Source organism: Typopeltis vanoorti, chromosome 16, assembly GCF_054136105.1.
Source record: "Typopeltis vanoorti isolate ZY-2024b chromosome 16, IOZ_Tvanoo_1.0, whole genome shotgun sequence".
In the NCBI taxonomy this organism is placed as follows: domain Eukaryota; kingdom Metazoa; phylum Arthropoda; class Arachnida; order Uropygi; family Thelyphonidae; genus Typopeltis; species Typopeltis vanoorti.
In genome coordinates this window covers 71041600-71060965 of record NC_143564.1, presented here as the reverse complement: position 1 = coordinate 71060965, position 19366 = coordinate 71041600, and the positions used below count along the sequence as shown (strand labels likewise).

Here is a 19366-nt window from a genome sequence, read left to right as displayed (position 1 = left end):
AGAAAGAGTTATGTCCATACAAGGTAGAGATGCAAGAGGGAAATAGGGCCAGTGGTTTTGAGGCAGTATGGTGTGAGATAGAGGTGAATAGAATCAAATACTTGGTGGGATGTTGTTATAGACCTGGTAATGTGGATGGTGGTGATAGTGAAATGTATAGTCAAATAAGCCAAGCAAATAAGAAAAGGGTGATCATTATGGGTGATTTTAATTATGGCAATATAGACTGGAATGAAGAGATAGCGACTGGAAGTAAAGAAAATGAGTTTCTTGAGTTTTTGAGGGATAACTACCTCAGACAGTATGTAACAGAGGGCACACGAGGATTAAGGGTCTTGGATTTGGTCATCTCATCGGAGGATGTAATTATAAATGAGGTGTCAAATCATCCACCAATTGGTGAAAGTGACCATGAGGTGATTACCTGGGTGGTTGCCAGCAGTGCAAGGACCCCTGTGAAAAAAGGGTATATGTGGAACTACAAGGGGGGTGATTATGAAGAGCTCAGGAGACAGCTTGCAGATGTAGCATGGAATGAGGAGTTAGCTGGAAAAGAGATCAATGCAGGTTGGGGGATTTTCAAAAACTATTTAGTAGATGCAATGTCTAAATGTATACCATGGGTGAGAAGGTTAAATAAGGTAGGTGTGAGATGGATGAATAAAGAGATTAAGCATGCAATACAGAAAAAAAAGGCATTGTGGAGACAGCATAAGAGAAGTGGAAGTAACCAATTTCATGAGGTCTACAAAGACCAGGCAAGGAGGGTGACTTGGTTGGTGAGAGTAGCTAAAGAGAGGTATGAACAGCAGTTAGCTAATGAAGCCAAAAAGAATCCTAGGGAGTTCTTTCGATATGTAGCCAGCAAAAGAAAGAATGATTATGGAAGGATGACATTGATTGGAGGAAATGGTATAAAGACAGCTGTTGCAGAATGTGTTGTGAAGATACTTAATGAGCAATTCATAAAGATCTTTCAATCTTGTGAATGTGACTTCATGGAGAGATTAAGAGCAGTTGATGATGGGGAGGAGAGACTGACTGTAAGTGAGCAAGAGGTGTTTGGGGAGTTGAGTAAACTAGATGTAAATAAGGCTGTGGGACTTGATAATATATCACCACGTATTCTGAAGGAGTGTGCTAGAGAGTTGACACCTGCCTTGACATATTTTTTTAATATGAGTCTTGCACTTGGTCAAGTTCCTAAAGAGTGGAAGGAGGGCAAGATTGTGCCACTTCATAAAGGAGGTGATCGAACTCAAGCATCAAACTATAGGCCTATCTGTGTGTCAGGTGTTGTGGTTAAGTTGTTGGAGAAGCTTGTGAGAATTAGGATCCAGAGTTGGGTTGACAACAATAGTATTATCTTTGATGGACAGCATGGATTTGCTAAAGGGAGGTCATGTTTTAGTAATCTACTTACTTATTACAATAAAGTGACTGCTTCCTTGGACAGAGGAGAAGGATACACAGTAATATACTTGAATTTCGCAAAAGCTTTTGATAGAGTACCTCATGATAAGTTGACAGTCAAACTAGAGCAGATGGGGTTGGATATTAGATTAGTGCATTGGATTGGAGACTGGCTATCTGATAGGTATCAACAAGTTGTGCATGGGGGTGCAATATCCAGGAAAAGGAAAGTCACTAGTGGAGTGTCTCAGGGGTCTGTTTTAGGGCCATTACTATTTAACTTATATATTAATGATATTGGTGAAGATTTGGATGGAGATATTCAGTTGTTTGCAGATGATGCAAAGTTGGGACGAACCATAAAGAGTAGTGAAGATGTTGTGGCCTTGCAAGAAGACTTGAATAAATTGAGTGATTGGGCAAGCAAATGGGGATGTGAGTTCAATGTTGCAAAATGTAAGGTTTTAAAATTTGGAAAACAAAGATGGGATGCAGAATTTATGCTTGGTGAGAATATATTGTTGGAAGTAGAGGAAATAAGAGATCTGGGGGTGATGGTGGATAAGGATCTAAAATTTAGGGGACACATCGCCAAAATTGTGAAGACAACACAAAGACTTCTGGGAATGATGCGGAGGACACTGACATGTAGAAGTAGGGAGATACTTGTTCCAATGTATAAGGCTTTGATTAGGCCACACTTGGACTATTGTGCCCAGATTTGGTCACCGGGTTTTCAGAAGGATGAAGAGATGTTGGAAAGGGTCCAAAGGCGAATGACTAAGGTAGTTTCTGACCTCTGGAATGTTGAGTATGAGGAAAGATTGAAAAGATGTAATTTGCAGAGTCTCGTGGAGAGAAGGAAGAGGGGAGATATGATAGAGACCTACAAGTTGGTAAGGGGTTGTTATAGGATCAATGGTGGAGAAGTTCTACAGAGAATAGTGGGAGATCAGGGGAGAACCAGAGGTCATCCCTGGAAACTGTATAAGGAGGGTGTGAGTAAGGGAGTGAGAGGCAGGTTTTTTTCGTGCAGAGTTGTGAGTGATTGGAATGCCCTGCCTGAGAGCGTGGTGTCTGCAAGTAGTTTGAATGTGTTTAAGACACGGTATGATGAGATGTGTGTGTAAGATAAAAGGACCTCCTAGATGAGTCTTTGACTCCATGAGGTCTTGTTTTAATAATAATAATAATAAGACGCACCCCCATTGAAAAATGTAAACAGTTTACAAGTGCAAAACTATTAAAATTTAGGAAATGTATAAAATTGTATAAAGAGCCTTTATATATAATCTGTATTAAGTGTGGGCCAGACATAGAGATCCGTGTAAGCTCGAAAATCCACTCAGGAAAACCAGTCTCTTGTACAAAAATAGTCAGGGTTCAAGGGTCACTTTTACTGCCCTGTAAAATGAATAAGAAAGGAGGGAAGGAAGTATCCAGAAAGAGAAATCTAAGCATTTTCCTGGAAAGGAAAGCAGGCACATGCGCGATTTAAAATAGAGGGAGCTAGGGAGGTCAACGTCAGCTCACGTGACCGTGTTGGCGCGCGTGACGAAAATCGAGATTTGCCTTCAGAAAAAAAGTTGAATAAAAAGGTCAAGCATCCAATACTCGCTCTTTTTTGGTTCCAGTTTCCAGGGTCCGGATGTGGGCCAAGTCCCACTCCTACGGAGGGCCAGGAGGCCTTCGGAGGTATCAGTTATGTCGCAGCGTACCTAAGGGGGCTAGCTATTTCCTTGGACTGGGAAAGCTATGCTTTGTCGTGCGACGAAAGAGTCTCGGAGTGGTCCTGTTCGTCGTAGGAGGGAAGTTCCTGGCCAGTCGCGGAAGGCACCTAGTTCGTCCGTCGTAGCGTTGTATTGGGCCAAGCTATGTCCGTGTTCTAGGATAGCTGTGATGTTGTCGTACGATGGAGGGACAAAATTGAGCCGTCCATTCAGGGCGACGTTACCGTGCCTCCTCCCATGTTTCCCGCGGAGACTCTACTTGCACAATTCTACGGAAGATATCCTCCAAAGCAACTACATTTGAAGGCCTTGATGATTAGACAAGGCGGGAACAAGTTAAGAATTCAAGGATAAAAATGGTAATGTAGACTTTTGAAATACTAATTCCAGTTGTAAGAAGAGAGTGAGTTTCCTGTGTGAACATTTATATTGGACTGATCTTAAAGGACTGTAAGAGTGACCTACAACTAGGTATATGTCCAAAACGGTGTTAAGAATTGTTTGCCCACGAGGCCGAATAGAGATAAGATTATGTTAAACTAAAAGTGTAATTGTGCTGATGTGTTCACTGATGGCCACGTGTATCCGAATGGCTTAATGATAACCTATGAATTTTACTTTATGATTATATTTAAGGTTATTGAGACTTAATATGTGTGATTAGTACAAATTAACTAGAAGAGAGTAAATATCCTGTGTGAACATTTATATTGGACTGAACGTAAAAGACTGTAAGAGTAGCCTACAACTAAGTATATGCCTGAAGCGGTGTTAAGAATTGTTTGCCTACGAGGCCGAATAGATATATGGTTGTGTTAAACTAAATGTGTAATTTGTGCTGATGTGTTCACTGATAGCCACGTGTATCCGAGTGGCATAATGATAACCTATGAATATTACTTCATGATTGTTTAAGGTTATTGGAATGTAATTTGTGATTAGTACAAGTTAATTAGAGCCTTTGATCTGAGTTGAGTGCAACCATATTATCCTGTTTTGAAATGTATTATAGTGTATCACCTTAACGCTCATTAAATTGTTTCGTTCATGTACTTGCCTGATCTGCCTATGTTAAATGAATTCAAAACTACCGCTCATAAAAATAACAATGAACCAAGCGGGATAAACCCATGAATACTAATGCAATAAGTAAGCCACGACTGTAAGAAAGAAAAGGACAAGGGGGGGGGGGGGAGATAAATTTATTCTTGATCAAATAATCAGTAACTCTTTAAAGGGGTCACCCTGAATAAGAATCCTTTCTACCTAGGTATTAGCTGGCACAGTATAAATATAAATGTGTTAATACTTATAGGGTGAACTTCTTCAGATTGTTTGTTTAGTATATAGAGAGGCCAATAGGACTGCAAAGCACTGAAGGAGAGAATATTTGATTGTAGAGTTTAAAATATAAGGGATAAATATGTATAAGTAAGGTACAGTGTTAGACGAGTTTTGAATTTAAGAAAGATAGAATACTGGATTAGTTAAAAAAGGGTAGATAAAAGGTAAGCAACTAATTAAGTAAAGAAATAGCAAACAAGATAAGAAAAGGGCAATAACATAAATGGCGGAGTCGAGAGGATAGTTAAAATAAAATAAACGGATAGTAAAGAAAAAGGATATAAGGAAAGTCCACAACATAAATGGCGCAGCCAGTAGGATAAAAGAAAGATATAAAACAATAGAAGTTAATCTAAACGATTAGAGTATAAACGTATTATAACAAATAAGTAGAGATATAAATAATATAAGGAAAAACATCGTAACACTGTCTCAGTTTTCACAGCATCCCATGAAGCTTTGACCCACTCACAAACTTGCAAAATGCTAGGCATCTTCCTTCTTCCTGATAGCATAACCTCAAAATCTGAAGACCAGCAGTCTTCTGGATGCAGTGTTCCACTTCTCCTTCATAAATCCCTTAAATGGTTTATTAATACAGACATCTAAAGGTTGAGGATGACTACTTAGAACTCCTGGAATTAGAGATAACTGAGTTTTCAATTCCTTGGGTTTATTTTTAACATCTGTTCTGTGAGAACGAAACTGATCCCATACCAGCAGGGCAGGCTTCTTCAACAGGGCGCCTAGACCAAATGTTATCTATCCATAACTGGAATACTAGAATGTATTTCAGTAACTTGAATACATAACTAACATAACTGGAATGCTCTCACACACACACTGCAAGGAAGCAAGAAAGAAATCGTGTAACTTGGAACAGAGAAAATATCCAGAAATGAAAGTAATAAAAAACTGAGTATCAGCTTATAAGACAACCCTGTTTTTCAGACCTAATTTCAAAGAAAAAAGTGCATCTTATATGCCAGCAAATACGGTACATCCCAAACTTGTCATACAATAATACCAATGTGTTACTGAAAATATCTGAAGATATATTAATTATGATAGCAGAAGTAAAAAAAAAAAAAAAGTACAGTGCTCTCTCAGTTATCTAATCATAGTGGAAAATTAATTTGATGGACTATTAACAGAGACTATTGTTATGTCGAGAAAATGTGATGAGTCATCCCCTTTTTCCGACCCAACATAAGGTTACCTCAGAAGGAGTGGACAAGGACATACTTATGCCTCCAAATAGAAAAAGTGCCTAGTAATGACCCAAGAACATGTATACATTCAGATTTTGTATATTCTAAGCAATGTTAAAGTATCCCATAAACTAAATAGAAAATGATTGTATATTTATTAAGGCAGATAATCATGTATAAATTCCAAAAAGATGTGTACAAGCTAATAATAGTTTTAGGCCATGTCAAAGACAGTTCGTGGCTACGGTATCCAATCGGCAGCCGCCGTATGTATGACGACACCACCGAGCGAGGGCGCTATTATGTAGTATATAGGTTTCGGCAGGGACTTGAATCGCTCTCTTTTCTTCTCGTTTCGTCGGTACCTGGTTTTCCTGTGCGGAAAGCGGCATAGTTGTGAAAAGCTTGCCGCCATGCGTAGCGAGAGTCTTCCCTTGCTATGTGTGCTACGTGGATCAAAGCTGCAGCTATAATGCGCCCAGATTCCTAAGAAGAAAGGGCCACTGATGAGTTAACGTCAGTGTATAAATCAGTGTAAGAGTGTTTTGTTTCGTGTGGAACAAAGGAATAGTGAAGCCGCCATTAAAGAAAGTACAGTAAGGAGATCCGAATATCCAGATAAAGCAAGAACGGTAAGCAGAAATCTTTTCATATTAATATCGGAGTAACTGTGGAGTAAGGAGAACTGGTCTTTAAGAACGCAGCCCATTTCCATGAAGTGTTACAAGAACTGTCTGCATTTTGGACATTTTGTCTATGTCTAAGGAAAAGGAATCTTAGGCTTGAGCCGAGTAGGAAACCGAGGCTACGAACTGTTTGTGTCTAAAGGACAATAATGCTATGTTGTTAAAATCTAATTGAATGCTAACTAAAATTTTGGGAGAGGATTAAGTCTAAAATATAAGAAGGAGCATTGCCTCAAGAAATCTATGTCAGAGTTATAGAATTGACTTGTATATATGTGTAATTTGCATGTGTGATAGAAAATAGGTAATTTAGTATATGTTGTCAGAGTCTGAGGATAGTTATATAAAGAAGTGAAGGATTTCGTGTTAGTGCAAAGGATTACAGTGTAGAAATTTTTGGATGTGTTAAATTAAGAAAAGGGAGGGAACCCAGACTCTAATTTAATTAAAGGTTTAACTAACATGTATCTTTATGTTTTGAGCTAAAATAAACGTATTTCTTTATGTGTAAATCAAATGAGTTTGTCATGCTTTCTGTGGATTGAATTACCGCTTGGAAAATTACAAACTGTGCATAAAGGGGGAATCCACTAGTAATATAAGAAACGGGACCACGACTGCATACTTCATGATCCCTGTGTTTTCTTTCAAAGTAATCTTGGATAGTGTATCAGAATTAGTTGCCAGCTGGCGCAGTCATTAAATAATACAAATTTGTCGGCTAACGAATTAACTGATAATAAGTAAAATACTAAATTAATAATAACTAAATTAAGAATAAGAGATAAGACACAAAGGCAAAAACGAAGATATAATGGCATAGCCACTAAGACATAACACTATGGTTAAGTGAATATAAGGTTAGATAATGGTTTCCAGCAGTCATTTGATATATACCATTCGAGGGAGCGTTTTTTGTTTTTAAATTTGAATCCCACCAATGAAAGGTCATCAGCTTAGGACATTAGTAGTACTGTATACTGAAATCACTAAATTACAGCAGGTAAGCTAATGGTTATATAATCTGGAAATCTCTCTCTAAAGACCAAGTATGAAACTTTTCCAGGCTGCTTCAGATCTCTAATAAACAGAGTGATGGACCTTCATCTATCATTTAAAAACATCATTTAAAAACGTCAGAAAATATTCATGTCTATGGTGGAATTTGAATCTCCAGCATGTTGGTGAAACAGATGTGCTAACCACTAAGCCAACCAAGGCCAGCTAACTAAAGTTTTCTTTCTTTTTTTTTTTTTTTTAATTTAAGGGACATATAAGTGAGAGATTACTATATATATAATTAAAACAGCAGATAAAAAAATCACCTTTTATAGAATACTTACTTCTCCTAGTATTACAGAATTAGTAACCTCGAGTTCTGGATGAGTTTTGGGAGGAAGTGACTGTAATAAAAATGACCATTAAAACTATGTGACATTTACATAACTGACACACACATATATGTTATTCAAACATTTCAATTAACATATATTCATATTAATGAAATGAATACGAATATATATTCATAATAGTAACATTCCTCCATTGTCTTGCACAGCTGCCATCCAGCCTGCTATTATTATTATTAAGAGAGACCTCCATGGAGTGAGGGACTCATCAAGGGAGGCCACATACTACACCATGCATCAGCTATCATACTTATTCTTGAATTCATTCACACTGCTTGCAATCACAACATCCAATGGCAATACATTCCAATCATGCACCACCCTATAAGAGAAAATTTTGGTCTCTCGGCCCCCTCTTCTTAGAGGCATTCATTCTCAGCTTCCAGGGATGCCCTCTGTATTTCTCCACCCTTCATAACTTGAAAATTTCATCAATTGAAATCCTGTATGACCCTTTCAGAAGTTTGTAAGTCTCAATCATATCAGCCCCTCTTTCTCCTGTTTGCTAGTGTCTGCAGTCTACAAATTCTCAGTCTGTCTTCATAATCAGTATTCCATAATACTAATATCATTTTTAACACTCTCCTTTGTACACTCTCTCTCTCTCTCTCTCTCTCTAATATATCAGAATCACAAAAGAAACCAGGAAACGAGACATGTGCACAATAGTCCAAGTGAGGTCTTATCAAGGCATTGTAAAGAGGCAAAATTACATCATTATTTTTACATATGAATGTTTGTTTCAGTTGCAATTATCTTTTGAGTTGTATTTGCAATCGTTGTTACATGCCCCCGAACTTCAACTTCCTATCTACTAACATTCCAAGATCCTTAGTCTCATCAGTTTCTTCAAGCATATTCCCACCAATATAATACGATATTGGATATCTAATCACACCAAAGTGAATGACTTTACTGACATTGAACTGACATTCATTTTTCCATGCTCACAATTCCAGCCTATTCAAATCATTCTGCAAGTGCTGCATATCATCAGCATTCCTGATTACCCTACTTATCTTTGCATCATCAGCAAATAGCTGTATGTCACATGTCAAATCCTTCCCAATATCATTAATGTATACATTGAATAACAGTGGACCAAGCACTGATCCTTGTGGTACACCACTGGTTACCATAAATCTTGCAGACTCACATCACACATACCACTTTTTTATATCTGTCAGTCAGCCATCCTCTTATACATGTTAATATTCTATAATCCAAACCCATATTCTCCAACTTATGCAACAGTCTACTATGCTGTATTCTATCAAAGCCTTAGCAAAATCCAATAATATCATGGTGTATCCATTCCTCTTGTTTAGTTCAATGGTAAAATTGTTATAGAATGTAAGAAAGTTGCTAAAACATGACCTTATCTTAGTAAACCCATGTTGCTCATTGCAAAGCAGAGATTCTCTGTCAACCCTTTTCTGAATGCGAACCCTGAACAATTTTTCCAAAGTCTATACCACCACTCCTAAGATACTAACTGGTCAATAACTGGATACACTGTCTTTGCACTACCCTTGTGCAATGGAATTACCATACATTCTTTCCATTCCTGCAGAATCTTCCCTGTTCTGAGACTCATATTAAACAGCCTGGTCAAAGGAATAGCCAGTTCAGCTGAACACTCTTTTAGCACACGTGCTGATATCCCATCAGTCACTATTACTGAATTTTTATTCAGTTTGTGCAACAGCTCTAATACCTCATCCTCATACACCTGAGTTTCTTCATCCAGTGAAGAGGTAGCAGTGAGCTCAATGTCGCATACACCAGGTCAATAGCTTTTAACAAAATGGGCACTAATTAGTTGAACAACCTCTTCTGCATCTGTAACCGTCATGCTATCTGCATTTAGAGGAGTTATTCTTTCCTATTCATTCTTTCTTTTACTTGCAGCATATCAATTGAATTCTTCTGGGTTGTCTTTAGCATGCAGAGCCAGTTTCTTTTCATACTCAGACTTTGCTTTCCATACAACAGTTGTGACTATTCTAGCCTGCTGCTTATAATTTTCAAAATGCACATCATCCTTATGCACACAGTATTCCTTCCATATCATCCTTTTCTTATGAATCTCTTGTTTAATAAGATTACACATCCATTTGACTCTTACCCTATTTATTCATCAGCCTATATATCAGACTGTGTCCTGAGGGGACACAGTCTGATATCGCATTGTTTAAGTATTGTTTAAATGCTTCCCATGCACTGTCGATATTCTCCCCCCATCAACTGATCATATTCAGTTGAACTTAGTATACTCCTCAGTTGGTCATAATTTCTTGCTTTGTAATTCTGCATGTAATCTTTTCTGAATGGAACATTCATAAACTTTAGTCACTTTCCAAGTGAGTACTGCATGATCACTGACACTATACTAAACTACACTAAACACCTCTCTTTCACCTCAAGTTCCTTCTGTCACATGCTGCTTGAGGAAATCTTCCTGCAATAGCTCAATAAATGCAGTTTCATTCTTTTCATGAAATTCTATTGCTACCCAATCAATATTTGGATAATTAAAGTCTCCCATTATGATTACTCTTTTTGTGCTCATCTTTTCTGTTTGGTGATGCATTTCTTCATCACTAGCAACTGATCCACCAGGTCTGTAACAAAACCCCACTATGTAATTGATTTTGTTATCTCTCACAATGAATTGCTGACTTCATGGAGGTCAGATGTTAATTTATTTATTTATTCGTATGAGGTTCCTCCTGTTCCTCTGCCATCGCTTAGATTTGGTTGAGCCCTCCTAATGAGGGATTAAGTATGTATTTTATGATTGTTGATCTGTGTGTGTGTTCACAGGCTGGTTTGCCTGTTCTGAGGCACTAAAAACCCAAGTTTCCATCTGAAAAACCCTCTACCCTCCATATGAGACTGGCTAATTCACTTTTAGTTGAAAGAGACTAGACAAAGGTTCCTCACATCGTGGATGGGAATCGAATCCAGGTCTTTCCGACAAAAGAGCTTTGTCTATACCAGCTGAGCTATGGAGCTCCAGATGTTAATAATAATAATAATAATAATAATAATAAATTAATGATAATAATAACCATAGCGTAATACAGGATTTTGTAATATAGTATGCTTTTGGCTTGTACCCATTCATCACTTAAAAATGCAGCTAGTGAGAAATGAGAGCATGCTTATGTACATGAAATGTAATTAATGGAAAGAGCTTGGTGACTTCAATGTTATATCTTACATTTTATCAAAGGCATAAGTAGTACATTGGAAATGAGTGGGCACTGCCAGGAGATATTACTAGTATAATCAAGGATGAAGAAAAAATGTATGGGGGGCACTAATGGATTTAACCCAAAGTAATGTGACAAAGTGGACAAAAAAGCAGTGTATTGAGAAAGGAAGTGAATGGCATGAAGTTCAAAATATGGATGAGATCATGGTGATACTTGGTACAAATGACTGTAAAGGCATTGTAAATCAGAAAGCAAAACACATGAGATTAGAAACTGTGCAGTATAAAAGTGTGAGAGGGAAGACATTGCGTTGCCTCAATATGATAATAGACAGTTCAGGTGTGCAATAATTTTGCCTCAATATGATAATACACAGTTCAGGTGTGCAATAATTTTGCCTCAATATGATAATACACAGTTCAGGTGTGCAATAATGAATGACGTGATAGCAAGATTGCAGTAAGAGAAGTCTAGAATATGTGAATGATTGATGAATGAAAAACATGGAATGATACAGTGTCATTTGAATATTTTCTCTGAGTGAGAGTGTCAGAACATGGAAACTGGAGTTGCTAGAGTGAAAAGTAGCAGGGATGACCTCAATAGGGAATAGTGACTTTAGAGATGTAAAGTTTTTTATTTTTTAAAATTATTTCTATTTTTTATTACAATCAGATCCATACACAAAAGGTCACATGGCTTATAATATATCAGTACCATATGTGGGTAAAAGGGTAAGAAGAAGGAAGGAAGGAATCTGCTGCCTCTTCCTTGAACAGCTGAAGGTTGTAGTGTGGGGAAGACAGAGTGAAGGAGACTGTTCCAAAGAACAGAGGTAGATGGGATGAAAGAAAAGAAGAGAAGTTAGTTCAATAAGTTAGGAATTGGGTGGTAAATCGATGTTGACCAACAGCTCATCCTCAGGAATGTGATTTTACGCAGAACTTGAATGTAGTGGAAAGAGTGGAGGAGGAAGTGAGTTAGTAGGAGATATGGAGAATTGAGTAAACTTGATGTTAATTAGGCTGCAGGATGATATATCACTATGTTTTGAGGAAATGCTCCAGAAAATTAATAAAAGTTTTGAGGTATTATCATTTTTAACATCAGTCTTATGATGGGTCAAGTTCTAAAAGAATGGAGACAGGACAAAGTTGTTCAACATCATAAGAGAGATAATAAGTAAAGGCTTTGAATTATAGGCGCATCTGTGTTTCATATGGAGTTCTGGTTAAATTTTTAGTGCTTAATATGGACTACAGTTTAGAATTCAGTTGAAAATAGCAGCATTCTATTTGATGGACAACATGGGGTTTACAAAAGGAAGATTGTATTGTAGCAATCTACTTACTTATTATAACAGGATGATGAATGCATTGGGCAATGGAGATGTATATATATATAGTGGTATGTTTAGATTTTGCAAAGGCCTTTAATAGATTGTCACTTGAAAAGGTAGTAATTAAATTGGAAAGGATGGGATTGATATTAAATTAGTGTGCTGGATTGGAATCATCTACCTGACAAGTATCAGCAAGTTATGTATGGGGTAGCAATATCCCAACAGAAGTAAGTCACTAGGGATGTGCTCCAAGGGTCTGTCTTGGGCCATTACTGTTTAACATGTATGTAAATGATATCAGGAAAGTTTGAATAATGATATGCAATTATTTGCAAATCATGCAGGGTTGGGAACTATGAGGAATAGAGCAGATGTTGTGTCTTTACAAGAGGACTTGAACAGACTGACTGAATGGGGATGAGAGTGAAATTATCAGTTCAATTTTGCAAAGTGTAAGGTTTTAAAATTTGGAAAACACAGATGGGATGTAGACTATACACAATTGGTTGGAATATATTAGAGGAGGTGAAGGCAACGGTGGATATGGACCTAATATTCTTGGAGACATTACTAAAATTATGAGGATAGCACAGACAGATTATGGCAATGATGCAGAGAACACTGATGTGTAGAAGTAAAAATGTGTTTGTGGTGTACTGGTTATCACATCTGCCTTACATGCAGAAGGTCTGAGGTTTGATCCCTGGCTGGTAAAATTATTTTGAGAGCCTGTGTAGCTCAGTGGATGTGACGTTTGCATACCACGGAGCATTTGACCATATGAAGGAGGATTTGGTTTCAAATCTAGATGGCAACTAGAGGAAATTTTTCTAAGCCTTTTTTGGCATTGTATGATTATTCAATTATTAAAGGTGTGCTGGATGAGAGGATGCACAAAGTATGTTTTACTGGAGGTAGAATGAATAGCGTGATTGAGGCATCAGATATGAGAAGTAAGCAAACAAAAGAGTTGGTAATTGTAATAGGTACAAATGACTTGATTGTGAACAAAGAACATGTCAGATTGGATATCAGGAGGTTGCTTAGATGGATAAAAGAGAAGTTTGTGATAGGAAAGGTAGTAAGCATGTTGCCTAGGTATGAGAGTGGTGAGATGAGGTGGAAAGTAAGGATTATGAATGATATGTTAGCAGAAATGTGTGAGGAGAAATGAGTGCAGTTTGTTAATGTGTGGAATGAGTTTAAAGGATGAAGTGAACTGTATAAGAGTGATGGACTGCATTTAAGTGGTTTGGTGTGAGTCGCTTGGAGAGACTGCTGCTGGAAGGTAGAGGTGAGTGCAGAGAATGAATCGGATCAAGTGGGAAGCGATGTGGAAGAGCAGGAGAGTAAGACAGGAGAGATAAAAGAAATGGTTATGAATGAAGAAGTGAGTGGCAAGAGTATAGAGAATGAGAGAACGGGTGTGCACGATGGACAGGGAAACAGGGAGGCTCAGGGCGGACAGGGGAACAGAGCATGAAAAAAGTTGGATGCTGCAAGAGGATGTGAATGCATGTGTACACAGGAAAGGAAGGGAATGACCTGGGATCAAGAGAAAACATTTGGATTTGAAGAGGGTTCTAAAATGAATAAGGAGAAAAGAAAATGGTTTGAGTTGAGCATGGAGAAATCACATCGAATGAGTGGTATCAGTAGAACTAGCTATAGATCCAGGAATGAGTAGCTATGTTTGTATACAAATGCTATAAGTGTAAGAAACAAGGCAAACGAAATGGTTGCATTAATTGAGTCTGTTCACCCAAAACTTGTTGGAATAAGTGAGACATAGTTGGATGAGAATGACATCCCAACAGGAATAGAGATGGAAGGATATGATGTGTTTCGTGAGAATAGAAAAGGTAAAAAGGGAGGGGGAGTGCTATTGATGATAGAGAAAGAGTTATGTCCATATAAAGTAGAGATGCAAGAGGGAAATAGAGCACCACTTTTGAGGCAGTATGGTGAGATGGAGGTGAATAGAATGAAATACTTGGTTGGATATTGTTATAGACTTGGTAATGTGGATGGTAGTGACAAATGCATAATCAAATTAGCCAAGCAAAAAAGAAAAGAGTGATTATTATGGGCGATTTTAATTATGGCAATATAGACTGGGATGATGAGATAGCAACTTGAAGTAAAGAAAATGAGTTTCTTGAGTTTTTGATAGACAACTATCTCCAACAGTATGTAACAGAGGGCAGATAAGGGTTTTGGATTTAATCATCTCATCAGAGGATGTAATTATAAATGATGTGTCAAATCACCCTCCAGTTGGTGAGAGCGACCATGAAGTGATTACCTGGGTGGTTGCCAGCAGTGTGAGGACTCTGTGAGGAAAAGGGTATATGTATAACTACAAGGCTGGTGATTATGAAGAGCTCAGAAGACAGCTGCAGGTGTAACATGGAAGGAGGAGTAAGCTGGAAAAGATATCACTATCTTGATTATATATAAGAAAAGTTATCTTGAATATCCCCCCCCAAGGGGGATATTCAATAACTATCTAGTAGAAGCAATGTCTAAATGTATTCCAAGGGTCAGAAGGTTAAATAAAGTAGGTGTGAAATGGATGAATGAAGAGATTAAGCAGGTGATACAGAGAAAAAGGGCATTATGGAGGCAGCATAAAAGAAGTGGTAATAACCAATTCCATGAGGATTACAAAGATCAGACAAGGTGGGTGACTTGGTTGGTAAGGGTAGCAAAAGTAATTGGTTGGCTCATACATCACTTTTGCTACCCTTACCAACCAAGTTAGCTAATGAAGTTAGCTAACTTGGTTAGCTAATGAAGCCAAAAAGAATCCTAGGGAGTAAGGTCTTTCATTCTTGTGAATGTGACTTCATGGAGAGATTGGGAGCAGTTGATGATGGGGAGGAAAGACTGACCGTAACGGAGTAAAAGGTGTATGGGGAATTGAGCAAACTAGATGCTAATAAGGCTGTGGGACTTAATAATATATCACTACGTATTCTGAAGGAATGTGCCAGGGAGTTGAAATCTGCCTTGACATATATTTTTTTTTAATAGGAGTCTTGCACTGGGTCAAGTTCCAAAGGAGTGGAAGAAGGGCAAGAGTGTGCTGTTTTATAAGGGAGGTGATAGAACTCAAGCACCACATTATAGGCCTATCTGTGTGTCAGGTGTTGTGGTTAAGTTGTTGGAGAAGCTGGGAAGAACTAGGATTCAAAATTGGGTTGATGACAATGGTATTATCATCAACATAGCATGGATTTGCTAAATGGAGGTCATGTTTTAGTAATCTACTTACTTATTATAATAAGGTTATGGCTTCCTTGGACAGAGGAGAGGGATACAAAGTAATATACTTAGATTTTGCAAAGGCTTTTGATAGATTACCACATGATAAATTGATAGTCAAAATAGAGCACATGGGGTTGAATATTAGATTAGTGCATTGGATCAGAGACTGGCTGTCTGATAGGTATCAGCAAGTTGTGTATGGGGAGCAACATCCCATAAGAAGAAAGTCACTAGTGGTGTATCTCAGGGGTCTGTTTTAGGGCCATTACTGTTTAACTTGTATATTAATGATATTAGCAAAGATTTGGATGGAGATATTCAGTTGTTTTCAGATGATGTAAAGTTGGGATGAACTATGAAGATTAGAGAAGAAGACTTGAATAAATTGAGTGAATGGGCATAGGAATGGGGATGAGAGTTCAATGTCGCAAAATGTAAGGTTTTAAAATTTGGAAAACAAAGATGGGATGTAGAATTTATGCTTGGTGGGGATATATTGTTGGAGGTGGAGGAAATAACAGATCTTGGGGTGATAGTGGATAAGGATCTGAAATTTAGAGGACACATTGATAAAACTGTGAGGACAACAAAGAATTCTGTGAATGATGTGGGGGACACTGACTTGTAGAAGTAGGGAGATTCTTGTTCTATTGTATAAGGCTTTGATTAGGCCACACATGGACTACTGTGCATAGATTTAGTCACCTGGTATTCAAAGGGATGAAAAGATGATGGAAAGGGTCCAGAAACGACTGACTAAGGTAGTTTCTGACCTTTGGAATGTTGAATATAAGGAAAAATTGAGAAGATGCAATTTACAGAGGCTAGTTTATGGGAGGAAGAGTGGAGATATGATAGAGACCTATAAGTTAGTAAGGGGTTGTTATAGGATCAATGTTGGAGGGGTTCTACAGAAAAACAGTGGGAGATTCAGGGGGTCATCCCTGGAAGCTGTATAAGGAGGGTGTGAACAGGGGAGTGAGAAGCAGGTTTTTTTGCATGCAGAGTTGTGAATGATTAGAATGCCTCACCTGAGAGTGTGGTGTATATACAGAGAATTTGAGTTTGTTTAAGGCATGATATGATGAGCTATGTGTATGACAAAAGGATCTCCTAAATGAGTCTTTGACTCCATGGTGTCTTGGAGTAATAATAATAATAATAAGTAAAGATGTTATGGTTCCACTTTGCACTATTGCAAAGACTGCACATTGTATTGCTGCTATGATAAAAGTGCATTGACATGTAGGGATAAGGAAGTTGTGGTGGCTCTATATAGCTATATGTCAGATCTTCTTCTTCTTTTAGCTCTACAACTCTTTATATGTTTTGGCTTGCTTCACAATATTTTTCCATTTTACTCTGTTCAATGCAGTACTTTTCCAATTCTTAACTTTATGAATTCCAAGGTCTTTCTCTACCTCATCTAACCATGTCTTATTTCAGGTCTTCCTCTTCTTCTTTGTCCAATTAGTTTCCATTCACATGTATATATATATTTGCATATATATTTTTTTAACTCCTCTACTTTCTTCCACTTTCTAAATAGCCTATCTATGCTATTCTTTGTGCCTTAATAAATCTAACAATATCTTCTCCATTTATTAAATCATTAATTTCATTATTTGTTCTTATTCTCCAATTGTCATTCTTCTCTTCAATTGGTCCATAAATTTTTCTCGTTATTTTCCTTTCAAAAATCCTTAATCTATTCTCTTCTTTTTGGGGTAAAGGCCATGATTCACACTGATATGTTATTACTGGTCTAATAATCAATTTATAAATTTTTGGTTTAGAATTCTTATCTACAGCTTTACTACCTAATAATCCTTTATGCATGTGATAGAATTTATTTCCAACTATTATTGTATTATTTATTTCTTCTGCTATGTTAATTGTTATTGTTATAGGATCCTAGATATTTAAAATTATTTATTGATTCAAAATTTTAGCCACCTATACTACATTTAGAGGCTATTCTATTTCCGTTTCTTCCACATTGCATATATTTAGTTTTTTGCTCATTAATTTGTAAACCAACTTGCATTTAAATTTAATTCTTTGAATGTACTTTCTAAATCTTTTTGGTATGACTAATTATTGCAATATCATCTGCATATGCAAAAATCTGTACAGATTTATTATTATAGCCTCTTATATTGAGTCTTCTAATTATATATTCAAGTGTCAAATTAAGCAAACTTGCAGACAGCTCATCTACCCATCTTACTCCAGAACTTATTTCAAATGCTTCTGTTAATTCACCTTGTATTTTAACCCTTGGCTACTTTTTTTCATTCCATATTTCAATTATTAATTGCCAGATTTTTCCCCATACTAGTTTTTCAGCATCTTGATAAGCCCTGTTAATCCATCTATACCCAGTGCTTGAAAGTTTTTTTATCTGTTTTATCATTTTAACTACTTCTTCATAAGTTGATTCTTTTATTTTTTCTTCATTTATTCTAAATTCACTCAAATTCCTATCTTCATCTTCATTATCATTAATTTCTTCTTCTGATAACAATTCTTCAAAATACACTTTCCATCTCTTCATGACTTCTTCTTTTTCAGGAAGGATGGAGGCCTGAATAATAATAATAATAATTTAATATTCTCTTTATTTGTGAAAGCTTCAGTATTCCATTTCTCAATTCTTTCTGCTTTCCCTCTATTTATTATTGATATTCTTTGTCTCAATTTTGCACAAAAAAACATGTGGTCAGAGTCATGGTTTGCACTTCTAAATGCTCTTACATCAGTGATTGATGATGCCCATCTTTTAGAAATCAAAGCATGATCTATCTAATTACACTCATTAGTAGCTGAAATAATCCATGTTCCTAAATGTATCTTTTATGTAAAAAAATTTGTGCTCATTACTCTTAATTTATTAGTGTTGCAAACTGAGTAATTCAATTACCATTATCACTAGTTTCTTCATGTAGACTATATCTTCCAAACACCTCTTTAAATACATCTTCCTTCCCTAATTCTGTTAAAATCTCCTAATACAATCATAGCATCATTTTTTGATATGCCTTCACATGCTTTTTTTTATACATCATCATAAAATTGTTCAATAACATTTTCATCAGCATTCTCAATTGAAGCATAAATATTTATAAATGTAATGTTATGAAATTTACCTTTAATATGTGAAATGGTCAGATCACATATGGACTATTGTGCTCAGATTTGATTACTTAGTGTTCATTGTGATGTGGAAAGGGTCCAAAGCAGTAGCGCACTCAGGATTTAATCTGGGGGGGGGGAGTTGAGTAGATGATTTGAGAATACACACTACGCATCGCATACAACCTTTGACTCTGAGCATCTGCAATGATCGCTAATTCATAAGTAGTATAGAAATAGAAGACATGACACAACATAAATATAAAAATGAATTTTAATTAGGAAAAGATTTTTGGAAAATTTTCTAGTGTTTTTTTTTTCTCTTTCTTTGGGAAGGGCCTTGTCCCCCCTCTGGGTGCGCCACTGGTCCAAAGTGATATCAGGAAGTTGTGATGCTTTTATATAATGCATTAGTCAGATCACATGGACTATTGTGCTCAGATTTGGTCACCTAGTGTTCATTGTGATGTGGAAACACTGGAGACGGTCCAAAGACGAATGACCAAAGTGATATCAGGAGTCTGAAGTGTTGGTTATGAAGACTGTTTGAGGGAATGTGGATTACAGAGGTTGGTGGATAGGAGGAAAAGAGGAGATATGATACA

General features: G+C 36.9%; 1 protein-coding gene across 3 annotated transcripts in view; it reads right to left on the bottom strand.

Annotated features, from left to right (window-relative positions):
* The window catches only part of LOC150098116 (polyamine deacetylase HDAC10-like), a 420755-nt gene that overhangs the window by 157265 nt on the left and 244124 nt on the right, over window positions 1-19366 (bottom strand). For all 3 annotated transcript variants that reach the window (XM_090406206.1, XM_090406205.1, XM_090406204.1), the window contains one exon: window positions 7728-7787. In XM_090406206.1, coding sequence (XP_090262332.1) covers window positions 7728-7787 — 60 coding nt within the window. The remainder of the gene's footprint in view (window positions 1-7727; window positions 7788-19366) is intronic.